Source organism: Conger conger, chromosome 3 (genome assembly GCF_963514075.1).
Source record: "Conger conger chromosome 3, fConCon1.1, whole genome shotgun sequence".
Lineage (NCBI taxonomy): Eukaryota > Metazoa > Chordata > Actinopteri > Anguilliformes > Congridae > Conger > Conger conger.
In genome coordinates, this window is record NC_083762.1 from 60,649,070 (window position 1) to 60,666,139 (window position 17,070).

The 17,070-nt window shown below is 40.1% G+C and overlaps 1 protein-coding gene across 3 annotated transcripts in view; it reads right to left on the minus strand.

The window, feature by feature from the left end:
- The window catches only part of arhgap15 (Rho GTPase activating protein 15), a 126,215-nt gene that overhangs the window by 55,061 nt on the left and 54,084 nt on the right, over positions 1-17,070 (minus strand). For all 3 annotated transcript variants that reach the window (XM_061236772.1, XM_061236773.1, XM_061236771.1), the window contains 3 exons: positions 9,685-9,783; positions 9,303-9,435; positions 4,022-4,141 (listed from right to left, as the gene is read on the minus strand). In XM_061236772.1, coding sequence (XP_061092756.1) covers positions 4,022-4,141; positions 9,303-9,435; positions 9,685-9,783 — 352 coding nt within the window. The remainder of the gene's footprint in view (positions 1-4,021; positions 4,142-9,302; positions 9,436-9,684; positions 9,784-17,070) is intronic.

A 17,070-nucleotide genomic window follows, 5' to 3' on the forward strand; every position in this document is an offset into this window, starting at 1 on the left:
GATATATTAGCGTACTGGCTTGGTCCGTGCAAAAAAGCCTGAGGTAAATTAGATATAAATCACCCTGACTAGGAAAATGATGAGCAAGTAAGTACTGATATTATTTTTGGTTTTTGCAAATCTTTAACAGCACTGCTCATTGGAAGGAAACTATTACAGCCGGACCGCTTGGGAATCTTCGGAGGGATAATTCCCGACTCCCACTGTTTTGTTTTTCCCCCACGATCTTCACATTGCGACTCCGAGTCCCAAGTCACACACTGTTTACTCCCTAATAATAACAACTAATGATGAATCACAGGCTTGCTGTTTTATTCCGAACATTTTTTCCCAGAGACCTCCAGCCTCCCCCCGTAAGTGTCACTGCGCTAAACAAAAGCACACATTCTTTTGCCATATTTGTACGCATTTAATTTTTTTTCTCGTTTCTCTCAGCTGTTATCAATTCAAACGCAGCGAAAACTCCCACACTCCCTTTCAACGGTCGTTTGTAATACCTCGGGGGCATCTGTGGACATTCTGTGTTGTGCCACAGACGCAGAACTAACGTGATAAGCTGCAACAGTAAGTCAGCATCACGCTAGCAATGCAAACATCAGACAAAGACGGTCAATATTAGGGTAGGGGAAATAAATAGACACTTTTAATGCAGTGGCTTCCAGAATGTTCTACCTCTAGGCCGTCAGCACTTTCCAGGCACAGGCTGCTGTGTTACATCTGGAGGATTAAGGCAACCCACAAATATATAAATTAATTACAGTATAAGCAAGATCACTTTCCCACATAACATATTTACAATTATCCCATAACATAATTACAATTATGACTGTAAAATAGAAACAGAATTATAACGATAATAGTTGCTCACTTTGATCCCATCCATAGTCAGAAAATATGTAATTTAAGGGTTAATTTAATATACGGTCAAACTCAAAGATGATACTTTTATATTCCAGTAACGGATAAAGTATCCTTAAATATGTTTTGGCTTATGTTACACTGCTTACAATGAAAAATCTACACAGAAATACACAGACTAAGAAACATGCACAGCTTTGGTCCGCTGATGTCAGTTGGATATTGTTTCTGGTAGATAGGTCTGTAGACTGAACTTATTTTGTACAATTTTGCTTGAATTGGGTCATCATAACACCTTTAATGGCATTAAATAATGACCTTGGCCTATATTGTAAGTATCTATAAACATCACTGAAGCATATAGTGACAAGCATAATGACACTGGTGACATAACAGTATACTGTATGTCACATGACCAGAAGTGGTCCCAAGGGGTGGCAACTTCCTCCGACATCGAGCTTTGACGCTGTCTGCAACATTGTAGCTGACGTTACAAAACTTCTATCAGCAGTTAAAAGATCTGCCGTTTGGGAACTTGCAAAACAGACAAGCCAGGGTGGGGGTCTCTGTGATTGCGCATATAATCTTGCGTCATCCAAAACAGAAAATGCAGGTTGTTGCTACACTCTCACAAATAAATGTTCAATGGAGGTACATTGTTCTTTATGGAACAGAGTTCCCAAGTGTACCCTGAAGGCACAGTCATGTTGTATTTAGGAACTAATAAGTACCAAGAAAAAATGAATTATGCACTGCTGGGTTGGGGTACAATTTTGTGTACTGTACCTATAGGGTACCACCCCAGTGACAAGTATTTGTACCTTTTTAGGTACTTTTTGCACCTTTTTTTCTGAGAGTGTACCGTCCCTGGTAGTTAATGTGGCTGGCAAAAGACCAGAGCAAACCATTATACTGCATCAGGCACTGTAATGCCAGAGAGGTTGGCAAAGTCACTGTGCTAAAGTGCATTTTATTGTTCCCACGGTAAACTGTACATTACATTTCCTGCTTTTGTCTTTTCCAATACCGAACACTCTTTCTGCTGGCTTCCACCTTCCGTGCTCCTCGCTAAGGCAACAGGTTGCTATGGAAGCATATCCTCTACTGTATGATGTCACTCCAATTTGTTCTTTACAGCTGGTACTCATTATTGATGGCCAACCTGATAGATGCGGTCATAATATTAATGTAAGCCTGAAAGATAATGATGGAATCATTGCAGCCGTTGTTTTAAAGCTGACATTTATTTAGCTGGTCTTGAACAGCTGTGCAAAAAAATTTTTTGATGGCAGCCGTAAATTACGCAGGTCTGACGGTGTGTGTATACTGTCAGTCTGTCATCTAACTCCCAGGTTGTTTATGAAGGAATATCTTCCCTGTAATAAGCATTGTGGTACGCAGGTTTGGTTGGCCGGAAGTAACGTGCTTACAAGCATGTCAGCTATGACTGGTGTAACAATTTCAGCTACAATTAAATGCTCTGCGCTCCAGCACCTTGGATTAGAAATGAAACAATGAATATGAGGTTACATTACATTACATTAATGCCATTTGGCAGACACTCTTCTCCAGAGTGATGTAGAGTTGATTAGACTAAGCAGGAGACAATCCTCCCCTGGAGCAAGGGCCTTGCCCAAGGGCCCAACGGCTGTGCGGATCTTATTGTGGCTAGACCGGGAATCGGACCACCGACCTTGCAGGTCCCAATGTACCTTAACCACTACAGGCAGGTTAAAGTATGTTTTAGTGTGGAAGCTGTTATGTTTCCTTGGTGCCAGTCAGAGTTGTGGTCATCCTCTCACAGCACGCTCCAAGGTGACTAAAGCGACCCCAATGTATATTGGTATCAACTGAACAATGAATTGAAGCAAGTATTAAAATAATTTGATTCTGAAACATCATCTAACAGTCTTTTAAATCAATACACATTGATGTATTTAAGGGTGAAAGGAGAATGCCTGCCCATATTTACGGACAGACCTGGGTTCAAATAGTATTTTTTTTGGATTAAAATACTTTCCTGCAAGGTTAATATGACAAATCTTGCCTGTTGCATTGGAACTAATGAAAAGATCCAAAAAGTATAAACCCTGCCCATCTACTCCTCTTTGTAGGCTGAAATGCACCAAGATCAGAATAGCACACAAAAGTATTGAAAATAATAATTTCTTATTTAGCTGGCGGTTTTATCCAAATCGACTTACAATTGATTACACTCAGCAGGGGACAATCCCCCCTGGAGCAATACAGGTTAAGGGCCTTGTTCAGGGACCCAACAGCAATGCAGGGTTAAGAACCTTGTTCAGGGGCCCAACAGCTGTGTGGATCGGGGCTTGAACCACCAACCTTCCAGGTCCCAGTCATGGACCTTAACCACTAGGCTACAAGCTGCCCCCAATTATTTCTATCCAACTAATACTATTTGAACCCAGTTTTGGCTAAGGACAAAGCAACCGAACAGTCAGATTTTGCACTGCCCTTGCTCTCCAGCAGTGCTCCACTGTCAGTGCTATGGCACTCTCAAGCTGCTTTCACACGATCAGCATCAAACTCTATGTTAAACGCCAAGTAAGGCATTGACAACACATCAGAGGAATTGAGTGCCGCCAGTGGTTGAAGCTTTTGTTGTCGTCACCAATCCAGGAAGCTGTTGGTTCATTTAACTGTAACAGGCCGCAACAATTAAAGAAAGTAGTAGGTTGTCTGCAGTTATAAAAGGCTAAATTGTTTACTCTCTTTGTGAAAACAAATAATATTGAGTACCAAATATATAGTACCAGTATAGTACCATATACCAAAATATCAAGAAACTAACAGGGGTAATTCAGTTAGTTATGTAGTCTACATGAAACGGCTCTGTCAGTGTTGCTAGGTAGCGTGACTGGTGTAGGGCCATATCCCCAACATTGATATGCCCCTACACTGGACATGCTAGAAAAGGTCCTCTTCAAACAAGGTCAATGTTTATACAATTTGAACCCTGATGGCACTCAAATTGGCTTTATTTTCAGCTGGGCGCTACTCCAGGCTTAGTGTTGCTGCCAAGTCGGGCTTCAACACTCCCTCCATAGGAATTTAATGGCTTGACGTCATGTTGAGCGTTTCAACACTGGTCATGTGAAAGCAGTTCCAGACTGAGGAACCAGGGACAGGACCTCCTCACCTTTGATAATGCCTTTTTCCTGCAGTGTTTTCATGGAGGGCCTCCTGGAGATGAACTTCTTCAGCCGGTTCTTCACCCCGTTTTTGTCTGCACTGTCCGATGCGCTGTAGTTCAGCTTGACTAGAGCGGGCGAGAAATGGAGATTGGAGAACAACCTCGGGTATTTTAGAATTACGACTGACCAAAACAGTCATGGAATTTACTTATCAAAGCTCTTGAACCCTTAAACTGTCCTTAAAGTACACCACAGTGTAGGAAAATGGAATTCACTCCAATTGTAACCAAAGCAGAATTCGAAAATAATGATCTGTAATACATAGGTTTTTTTGAGTAACATAACAAAACCATAGATACTCGAATCAAAAGCAGGTGCGTCAGGTGATCTTGTGAAGACACCTCAAATTTATAAGAAGACGCAGGAAATAAAGGCTGCCAAATGAATTATGATTATACTATCCTGATGACTACCATGAAATAATATCATGCAATACTATCATGAAAACATTTGAAAATTTAATTTCATAACTTTAATTTAATTTCAATTCATTACTTCTATTATATTGTCAAACCACAACAATCCACGACAGCAACAACCACACACAAAAGTAATTGGCTGACAAAGAAGAGGCAACATCCAAGTTGTTTCTTGCACACTTGTCCATGGAGGGTTAATGTTACGTTCTGGCATGTGATCATTTGAAAACCTCCACCCCCCCCCCTCCACAAAAAAGCATGGATCCCACCATTTTTTATTTTTTTTGCCTGAGGACAGAACATTTTTTGCAAGCAAATTAAACCAAATGCATTTGAGAGAAACAGACCAAAATCAATACCTTCAAATACACTTTGAACTTTGAACTAGCACTTTTGACATTCATGTATGCAACATATCAAATTTGTACCATCAACACAATACATTTTAAGATATTTGTTTGGGAGGGAGACTGGCATGTATGCATATGAGTTAGTTGATGCCCTGGATTGATCACTGTCCCTAGATCCAAGGGTTGTATGCACATTGTGTCCACTGAGCTCTCATTAATGCTATTACAGATAAGGATCTGTGTGCTACATGCACCCTGAGGCTGTCCAACACATCATTGTTTAGAAAGACAAAATGGAGGAAGCACACTTTGAATTGAGCCCATTCTTCTACATATAATAATTTAACCCTTGAATATTAAGAATAGTGTCGTATCTGTGTCTTACAAGCTCAAAACTCCATATGACGTGCAATAACTCATAGTAAACACATACATATCCAATAATAAATTAACAATATCGTAAACAAGTGTTTTTATCTTGAACCATAACCTTCAATAGTGGACACAATGCTTGCAATAATGAACACTTTGAATGTTATTTTGTCTTTGTGGTCTATTCAGCACTCAGCAGTGATCAGATGTGAAATATCAGGTGTGAAAAACTTACACTGTACCAGAAAATGTACTGTATCAGTCTGTTAGGGGAGGACCTTTTACTTTTTATGAAAACTGGGTTATTGAATAAATAAGAATAAATTGTCCCAAAAGTAATGAAGTAATAAAATAAGGGCATAGTACTACCTCTTTTCAGTTACAATATTGAAATTTAACTGATGTTATACATTAATTTTAGACTTTTGTCAGATTTTGATTGCTAAAGGAAGCTTAAAGTTAGCTACATGGGAAAACAAGGCCAGAGCGAGTAGATATTTTATAATGGCTGTTAAGTGTGTGTTCATAATTTTAGCTCCAATTAGATATGCATGCTCATGATTATGTAAGTATTTTAGTGGAAACACCTTGCGGAAGTATCTATTGTATCTAAAATGATACAATTATTTCATAAGCTGTTTCAAAACGTGTTTCATAGGCCTTTGTATGCTTCTTGAGGTACTGTACACTGCAGAGGAAAAGACGGAGAACTTGGGATCAGGCTTTATAAGCCATGGAAGGTTCTAAGACTACTTATGATACTCATAAATCTGATTCCCTTTAAAGAAGGGGGTGCAGACTTACCCATTAAAATAAAATTAGCCTTTCCTTTTAATTACCGTATTTTTCCCAAGGATGTTTGCACATAATTTTCTTTAAATGAATACAAAGTATTTCTTCCAATAACCTACCCCCTCCAACCCTCCACCTCTAACACACTTGCCCTCAATTTACAAAGCTACCATCCCAGGAGTTAAGCAATAATTAATTACCACCAGTGTACACTAGAGTGCTTTTAACGTATGTAGGAAGTATTGGCTGTTTTTGAAGTGCTATCAATTAAAGGGCATCTGAACTGGACCAATGTGTATTGACAGTGCAAATCAGGGGTAAAGCACTATTGACTGCCTCGCATCATGTGTAGAGCAAAACCAATTTATTTCAAACGCATTTGCTTAGCTGAAATATAATGTGGCACAGTCCTTATTCTTGTCTTTAACATTTAGACGTGTTCTCCTGTGAGGACATATGATTAGATCCATGCTTTGCAGGAGGGAAAAAAAATTAAAATAATAATGCAAAATTATTTCACGGCAACCCTCAAATTGACTTTATCTGCCTTTCATCTAGATTCGTAAAACAGATTCACTGTATATTTCCACCAAACAAATATGACACTTCACAAACAATCTCCCAATGAAGCCTGTAGAATTAAAATCAAATGGGAAAATGTGGGAGAAACAAAGCATAGAAATGCCCTTTATTTCCAATAAGAGATGCGGCTTCACTCATATAACAAAATCACAGTAAAATATGAAACTGATTCCATAAATACGTGAGATTTAATTTGCCTGTTGATTGTTATGTCCAATCACAACCACAGATACATTGAACGGTTTCTGTTTCCCTTTGTACCTGTCAATGTGTGGTTGTTGTGTTGAAAGAAAACCACAAATACCTGCCGACACTATAGCCCTCCAGGACCTGAGCTGACAGCCCTGTTTTAGAGGATAACATCAACACTAATTGTTTTTCCACTTTGCTTCTATTGTCTTGTGCTTTGCTTTACACTTGTCCAGTCAACAGTGTGCGAAAGGTAAAGTATTTCCACATGTGACTGGGAGAGAACAGAAACAGAGCACTGGGCTCAGGAATAGCGATGTCTTGACTGGTTTACAGTAATAGTTGGGAGAAAAGGCATTCCCATGATTCTGAGAGGCGTTTGCTTTTGTTTTCATTGCGCGTAAACAGTTTCCCACCAGACCGGGAACAACTGACCTCTGCAAGAAGTGCTTCTCGGTATCACCATCAAAACTTCAGAAGGGCTTCTCTGCTACTGAAGCTGTTCCAAACTAACAATGTAGAGGAATGTCGCTGACCTTACCGATAAGAACAGAATGCTTGTGCTTGTGGTAATTTAAGGCGATCGTTATCAGGACTCCACAGTAACTTACAAAACGCTTCCCTCTAAACCAGGGGTGTCAAACTTTAAATCCTGCTGTCTGCAGCTCTTTGTGGTTTCCTTTCAATCAGCTGCCAATTAAGACCTTACAGTTTGGTGCCACTGTACACTGTAGGAAATTGCTGTAAAGTTACATTACTTTACTGGCAACTCTGCTGTCAGTAAATAATTGTAAAATGTACAGTGCATTAGATAAATCATTTTTAACAAACCATAGAAGCATGATAACAGTAAATATCTTTTTTATAAATAAAAAAGAATGCATGGTTGCATGTGAGCTTGCATGTCTACACTGTAAAACAATTTTCCTGTACAATTTTACAGTAATTTACTGGCAGCAGTGTTGTTGTAATTTTACAGCTTTTTTTTTTTACAGCGTGATGAAATTTGTAGTAAACTGGGCTTCATTTACAGTTTAATTTCCAGGTTGGGTGCTGCTGTTGTATCTATGAATTGCTTCAGGAAAATTTCTAAATGGATTGTATGTAATTATTTAGTACTACAGTCTCAGAAATAAAGTAAAATAAATTAGAGGTGCTTTTTTGTTCTTCAAGGATCACATCGCCCAAATGTATCCTGAAATGTAATGTAATGTTCTGTTGGGTACAAATGAGTACACTTTCCAAGCAAAAAAAAGGTACAGATGAATTTTGTATATATTGCTGGCTAGGGGTACAATTCTACATACAGTGTGTATGGTGTGTGGATTCTTTAGCCAATCAATGACTTCAATGACTTGCTGGCGGTGAGACACCCTGTGGCTCTCCAGGCCTGAATTCTGACACCCAGGCACTACACAATCACAACACGCGCAGTAACGTACTGTAGCTGAACACACATTTTGGCTTTCTTACATTTAGGCCGCTGATAAAAGAGAGGCCTTTTTGCGGGGCATTGTTATGTGGTGTTTGTGTATTGTTGCGGGTGATTATTTTTTGAAAAGATTAATGAAACTGTACGCATGTAAACATTTAATATTGTGAATTGCGACGTGCGCTTTCACAGCGTATTGTCTGTTGGCTAAAAGCATCAGGATCTGTCAAACATCTGCGGTTTCGCTCAGCTGTGGCATTTATGCAAAAAACGACATGTTTAGATGGAGCCCGTGCAATTGTGTGTCAGATCATCTTGTGTTTGGAGGGACTGTAAACACAAAGCTTTCAGCTTTTCGTTTATAATTTGAAGGCTTTTAGTGATTTCGCCTGATTCTGGGAGGCTATGTTGATCTGACAGAAAGCATACTGTACAAGGTTGTACAAATTCCATATTTTGCCAAAAAAAAAGAAGAAGAGTTTGAAAGAAAACAAGTGAAGGGGGTTTAAATAAACATTTCTGATTTCCTGATGGGGCACTACAGTTGTACCTTAATTGTGTGTGTAAACATATAGTTAAGTTAAAAGGTCATCAATGTCATGAAAGCCACTGTGCAGTCACTTATAAATAAAAAAGTAAATAATGTTATTATTAATTTACTTCATAGACTTAAATTTGTGTTGCTGTACAGCCTTGGATATCTCTATCTATTACCTATCTTTCATTAATTGGGAGGAAATTGGCATATAAATGTTCATATTTGTTTATGTAACTCAGACTCTCTGACTTAATTATGTACTTATATAATATGGTTTGGGTATGCCGAGTTTGTGATATTTGACACTTTTTCTTTCTTTTTTCCTTTTTTTTTTGAGATACTGTACACCAACTGTATGTTGTATCCTATTGAAAGTCTTCCACCTGACAGAATTCATGTTTATCTAAGTTAAGTGAACATGTTTACATCACTCAACACCATGGTGGAGCTAAATCTAATGTTATGCACCCTGGCTACAGATTAAATTACATGTCTTCCTTAACATGTGCAGGATTTGACAGGGTTGGATTTTAAGGCATTCTTCCTACTTACTGAGTGACCGCCTTTTTTCCGGTTTGGGTTCCTTGGTGACGGGCAAGTCATGTCTGGGTCTGGGCAGAATTTCTGAGCTGTTTGACTTCCGGAGAGTGAGTTTCCCAGGAAAGACGCCTTCTTTTCCCCTTGCCTTTGGAATACACAATAAGAAGGAATATTTCCACATCTTAAGCAGTGTATCATATCACTTCCACCCCTGGTAAAACTGTCGCATTATCACGTCCATCCTCATTAAGATAGGGGAAAAGCAGGTAACTGTACAATAGCGTATGTGTGAATTCATGAATGTTCTGCAAATGAATTTTAATCAGATTATGCAAATCAATGAAGGGGGAATTCAAAAATAAGAGAAACCGATAAAAAAAAAAAGACTACTCACCAGACTGTCGACTGTTTTTTTAATAGCATCATGCCATTTACATATTGTTGTATAATTGTCAGCTTGGAGCAGGAATTCGTTGCCAGAGCTGGTTGTTATCTGTAAGGAACGCAAAAAATAATCTCATGTCAACAGTGAATAAATGTTTTATTTTCTGTCCGATAAGAGCAGCAGTGTTTGTTTTGTTAATAAGGGAAATAAGCTTGCGCGGGAGCTGATGTTTGCGATGAGGGCAGGGATTCGCCGCCCCGCCGCTAATTGTCAACAAAACATATCAGAATTTGAAGCGATGCGAGACTAAGTGAAGGATGATACGATGTCAGCGCCGCTCTAACACGTAGCTGTTCAGTTCGTTGTGTGCTTTTCGGTAACGTGCTGCAGATGTTTGTTTGAGGTGTTGCAACAAATAGAAGTGTGTGTACGGCCATTGCGGTATCTAAATGGCTCGGTTGTAAAATGTCTGTGTGTGGGGTGGGGGGGAGGTATGATTGCTGATCATCTTTGCTTTCAAAAAGGGAAAAGACAGTTATTTGCCATCTAAATATTGGCCCTGTTTGTTGTCTTTTCAACAGAGCGATGTCGTTTTTGGCAGCGTCAAACGGAATAACTGTGGCCGTAATGAAAATGTTTTCCTAAATATTAAGGTCAGCGTTGTCAAACAGTTAGATTTTTTTAAAGTGGAAAAGGTCTGGATTTGTGACTGTGGCATAAATCGTCACTCTGAATCCATTAAAACAAAAATGCAACATGTAAAAGTGGATAACGTGTGTCCCCTAACACTTATAATAGTCACTGACACATGACTCAACCTTTGGACCAGTGATTTGGTCTTTTTTTTTTTTTCTTCTCTACTGTCAAGAAAAATAATAATATTCTCATAATATTAATATTCATCATACTTATGTTTGCTCATTGGTATTGACTCAAACAGGGGTGAGACCCCCTGATGTTGAACTCCTGAGAGCAGCTCGGTGATGACACAAATCTGTTAATTTAACCCTCTTCTTTAAAATGAAGACAATTTAGTACATTGGAAATACACTGAAAGCCCTCCGTTCCCTGTTTGCGAAGAGTCAGAGTGGAGTGATTGTGGAGAGGAGCTTATTCTGACTGCGTTATTCTGCATTAATATACTGTAGGGGCACCTCCACGTCTTACCCCAGATCTCTGTAGGCTCTGTAACTCATGGGTTACCACACATTCCTGCACATTTCCAATGCATTACCGCACTGATTATTGCATGCAGAGTATACTATACCTCAATAATCTCATTGTTTAAAAGAGAAGCAGAGTGCAAAAACACCTTCATAGGATATTATCAGGGAACTTTGAACTTTATTTTTATACAAAATAAAATGCCCAGTGTTAATTTACCTCTAACATACTGTATGGTCTGGACCAGAGCAGGACCACATATAGTGCATATAGCATCAGAGTTCATTTAACACTGGAAATGTTACTGTGTACACATCATTAATGCAGGTGAACACTACATAACTTTCTCCCATATATTCAACAAACTTTCCTCCCACATATCATAACTTATTTAACTCCCAGTCCCACACTTACAGTGCTGTACACTCATGTTACACCTATGCCTGTACATTACCCTAACATTACTTTCAAACCTATACATATTATTATTTTCTCATGATTATTATTTTGCTCATATACAATTCCAGCCAAAACACATTGCTCCCGCTTTACTCTTGTATATTACAATTTCACATTGAAATAAGTACATTAGTAAATGGTTTATAAATATCTGAAAACCAAAAACGTTCCCAAGGTTGTTTCCCCCCTCACAGAGCCACCCAGACACAGTGTGCTAATTTTAAAACTCAGATAGTTGATTTTAGATAATGATGTGATTTAAAGATGCTGCACAATGCATGCATGTGTCACACTAAAACTGTCTCCCAATATTTCTATCATTTTCAGCATTTTAAACTCAAGAAGATTAAGCACTCTAACAGCTGCAGAGAAACTCCCTCAACGCACTGTAAAAACCACTGCCAATATGTTTCTGTTAAAGGCTACTACTGCTCCCTACAGTTCAAAAATGTCCTTATTTTATACATTATCTCTCTCTCTCTCTCTCTCTCTCTCTCTCTCCATCCCTCCCTCCCTCCATCCCTCTGCTTTGAGTCGGTCACACCCAGTCACTTAATGCCAATCAATGAAGCTCAAACACTTCCAAGGGTTTTGGCTGGAAAATCCAGTTTCATTTGAAGTGTGGATATTTCCCATGTTGATGTGCTTCCTGCTTGGTAAATGCGACTTGGACAGCATTTCAAAACCATAATTGCACTTCAGACTATCGAGTATAAATACCACTGGCTAAAGGCATTAATTAAAGAGAACTCAAGCTCCTAAACGTACAGGAGTAACAATTTCGGACCAGCCTTAATACCTGTGGGGCAAATGGTTTTTGCAGAAATACTTATCAGTTCTAATAGCACTTTTCGCATTCTCCGCGACTCTTTAAAAACTCTAATCCAGGCATATCCAAAACTGCTTGCATGCAAGTTTCCAGACCTCAATGTTGTTTTAATGGCTTGTGAGCAGCAAGGTTCAGGAATCATGAGAGCAGAAGTGTTCGAGAAGATTTAAAATGACCACAAACATTAACCTTAACGTTCACATAAGTCACTCCAGGTGGTATCAGGCGCCACAATGTAATTGCTGATGACGGTACGCTGTGTTTATGGTTTGACCGCATGACTAATGAATAACACTGGATGAGACTTTGTGCCTCGTTGGTCTGAGGTGATAATTCTGTACTGTAGTACTGTAGGCCAGGCTCACCCACCACAGATTATGTCAGTCCTATATTATTATTGTGTCAAGTCAACATGGCCGCTTTTATCTTGACACCTTTGTAAGTCAATTATTTATCTTTTAACCTATAAACCACCTGAGGGGAATTCAATGTCAGTGATAAAACCAGTCAGTGTGCAAGTGCAAAAACTTCGATAACCCTTTTGGTAACTATTTTGATCTCAGAGGTAAGTACTGTGAAACAAAGTCGGTAAGTACTGTACAACAAAATAAACTTAAGTACTATGAAAGTACATTTTACAGCCTGTTTCCAAGTGCTTTCTTCTGAAATCGAAATAGTTACTTAATTAGACATAGGTAAGTAACTGGTATTCGCTCAGTAAATACTAGGCAATTAACCGGCGGTAAAATAAAGAGGTATCTACCTTTTATTTTTAAAGCTACAGTTTGTTACTACTAAACGCAGCAGCTAACATTTTCAGGTAACATTTTTTGGCCACAGTTTGTCAGTCTATGTCTACTATGGTGAACTGACTATCGTCATGAAACCAGTTCTGGCTGTTGTTGCTAAGAAGCATTTACTTAACCAGCAATAAAACTTGAATTTCTCGACCCCGTAAAAACACACCCCTCCCAGTAAATAAGACTGCAGAGTCTCACTCGTATAATTTCAGGATGTCATTATCTGTTATACAACTTATCCGCACACACGCAAGATGAACAGTTCTAGGCACAATCTGTGTCAAAAGGCATTTGCAATCGCTTACTTTTCTTTGCCATAAACGCGAATGGGCTGGCATGTTCTGGAAAGATCTCTTTCCCGGGGTGTTCTTGGAAGCAGAGACTACAGGGTTAGGTTTGGGTCGGAGGGGGCTGAAGACTCACGAATGTCATTGGGCATTTGTCTTTGTTTAAACTGGCGAACGCGAGCACTTTCCGCGGCACATCTGCAGGAGACTGGTAGGGGAGAACACAGCGGCGCCCGATTGCGGTTCCGTTTCAGCTCCGTCGCCTTGGTTTTAATCCGCTTCAGGAGCTCGCCCACGTTCTCTGAACGAAGAGGCCGCGGCTCGCTGAGACTGTCAAACTCCATTCCGCTATTTTCGCGCGGCATTAAAATAATCAAATAAATATGATAAAGCTTGTTTTTCTTACGCGGCGAGCCGTGCGCTAATCGTAAGCCGCGGACCGCTCTGAGACGACAGTCGTGTTGATGTACGGTTTAGTTTATGTGCTTGTTTACTATTCGCGGAGTGAGAATGGTTCAAACAGACTACTCTCGGCTTCAGATGCAACGCTTTTATGGTTATTTGAAAGCCTTCAACTAAAGCATTTCATGGTGCCATTAATAAAATATGTTTATATGACTATGAATCGGATTGCTTTTGAATACAGCATAATGGAAATGAGCATAGGGACATTAAGACTATATTCAATAAATATTTCTTTATTTTTTCGAATTGTCTATTATGTGCTCTGAGCTTGATATTTAATGATATTCAGCCAGCCCCATTAAACTGAATGAATTGACGCGAATGCTTTGACGTTTACATTGCATAAGACACTTCTTTATCCATGGGGCGTCCTCTTTAGTGAGACAACCCCCTGCCCCTTCGGAGTGTCTATAGGCAGTTGGATAAAACTCGGTAACATACTGAGCGCTCACACATTTAACATTAAGGCGTAATTAGGATCATTAAAAGCTGCTTGATTTCAGTCTCGATTAACAAAAGGGGGGGAAAAACCGTTTCCATGAAGGTTTTGATGGGGGGAGATTGGAGATTGGTGTTCTGCTGGAGCCGTGGCAGTCTGCTTTCTTGGCTTGAAGCACCTCGATCTGTGACATGTTTACACATACTTGCTTTTGTGCTGTTTGAGTGGCATATGGAGGGGGAATGTGTAGGGGCCGCCAGAATGATATATGTAGTGGTTCCATGTGCTCAATAATTAATTGGTTTACGACTTACATGAGAGAGCTGATATCTACAGTAGTGTCATTTTACTATTTTATTGTGATAACTTGTCATCATGTTGCTTGACTGCTTTTGAAAACAAAGTTCTATTCTGTTTTGTTTTTAACAATATTTAGTACATGTACAGTATACGTGTGTGTATGCACACAGTATTTCATAAACCCCATTCCCAGATGTGTGAGAATAACACCCATATGTATGTATACATCTGTAAAAGTTATACATATTTCCTTTCAATAGCTTTGGGACAACTTCAAATTAAATGAAGCAAGAAAACATACTACACGTCCGAGCAGACCATCAAACTCAAAGTATGAGATGCAGTTCCTAAATCAAAAAGTTCTAAGGAAGTCATAATTCCTCTTAAAGTTTACAGTACTCCCTTCATTTGATATGCTTATTTTACCCCCAGCATAATCAGATTGGCTCTATCACATCAGTATGTGGACACCAAACAGATCAGATATGGCTGGCTTCTGGTGTGCAGACTTTGCAGAGGCCTAGCTGGTGTGCCTAAAGTTATCTTTGTACCGTGTCCGGCTGTGGTTTTTAAGAGCAAACCATCACTGGATAGGCAGCCGTCAGCAGTAACTAAAGCCCCTTAATAGGAAATGAAAGCAAATAGCGCTGGGGTGCCAACTCGGTTTCACAGATTTTGAGAAGCGTCTCAGTCCTCATTGATGCCCGTCCAAAATGTGTGGTATATTTTTAAGATGGTGTAAAAAAAAAAAGAGATCTGTATTATCACGAGACAAGGTTTAGATAATTTGTTTCTACTCGTAGCAGCTTCATTTCAACACATGAGGTTAAAAAAGAAAAGAAAAAAATATATATACAAAAAACGAAACTTGGCCACGGTTTTTGGACCAAACTGTGTGTGTGTGCTCGTGTGTGTACTTCTGTGAAGATGTACTGTACTGTACATTGGCGTGGGTGTGTGTGTGGAGAAATCTGGAGGCTTTCCGCGATGGTGATTTCGTTCTGGTTTAGTCATCATACAATCAGCTGCTCTGAAGCACATCCAGATTCTACATCCAGATTTGTCCTTTTGCAGGTTAATATGTGTGCAACGATGTAAAGTGCACTTAATGGCATAGCTCAAAACTTCAGAGAACATCTGTCAGACCAGCCTCCTTGAACAGTATTACCCCTCTTTTCTGACAGTGTTTGAGAAACAGTTACTGTAGCATCAAGGAGGTACAGCAAAAATAATGTTCTTTGTATTGCCTGAGCATGTACTGGCAACATGCACTCACATTCAACCCTTCAAAACCATTCAGAAATACAAAAATACAGTGATATTTGCCATTCATTTTCAAGGCACACCGTGCTTTAAAAATGTCACACATTTTGCAAGACACAGAAAAGAGTTTGTTTCAGCCTTGCATATCAGGTCCTTCTGTTGACACGCGAGTCCAGAATGATTTCATATTTTGAAAAATAACCGGGCAGCTGGTGTTCCCACAGCCCCGCTGCAAATCGTCCGATGGCTGTACTGTAACCGTATCTGCACCGCACCTGGAAGAGCAACGTGTCAGGTGTCGCCTTCCAGAGAGGCGCAGAAAGCACGGCGAGTGAACAGGGACTGCATGTGTGTGTGTGTGTGTGTGTGTGTGTGTGTGTGTGAGAGAGGGGGAAAAGTGAGATCATGCCTTTATCTTCTCTCTGTTTTTCTAAAAATATGTTAACACCTGTCGCTCTGAAATTGCTGTTAGCAGCGTTCCAAATGGCACCCCCAGGAGAGTAGCCCTATGCCAACTGACCTGAGGGATCCTGAGAACGAGGACAGCAGGAGAGTCCGCTGATTCTCACCCACACACATGCGCATGCACACACGCGCATACTGTACGAACGCTCACAGTCACACTCATACACATACTGCTACACACAGTCTTACACGCTCACACACCCACACATGTGCATATTGTACGAACGCTCACAGTCACACTCATACACATGCTATTACAGTCTCACACGCTCGCACACCCATACATCCACTCAGTCACACACACTCTTACACACAGTCTCACATACACACCCACACACACACACCCACTCAGTCACACACACTCTTACACACAGTCTCACATGCTCACACACCCACACACGCACACACACATACGCTCACAGTCACACTCATACACATACAATTACAGTCATACATGCTCACATACCCACACACACACACTCAGTCACACTCACACACACTCTTACACACAGTCTGACACACACACACACACACACAGTATACTCACAGTCACACTCGCAGACATTTATATAAACAGTCTTACACACTCATACACACACATACATCCGCTCACAGTCACAGTCATACACACTCTTACCCGCTCATGCAACCAGACCCACACACACATATACACAAACACACACTCACACAGTATGCACATTCACGCACACACACACAAACACACGTACACACGGACACACACACAGCCTGTTCCACTGTTTTGTTGGGTGTCTGTTGAGAGGAAATCCAGGCACACAGCACCCCCATCTCTTTCAGGGGATCCTGGCCCTTCTGTTCAGATCTCCCATCGATGCCAGGGAGGTCACACGTAAAACATGGGTGACAACATGTTGCCCTCTTGCACACAATTTACCATGCTGATTA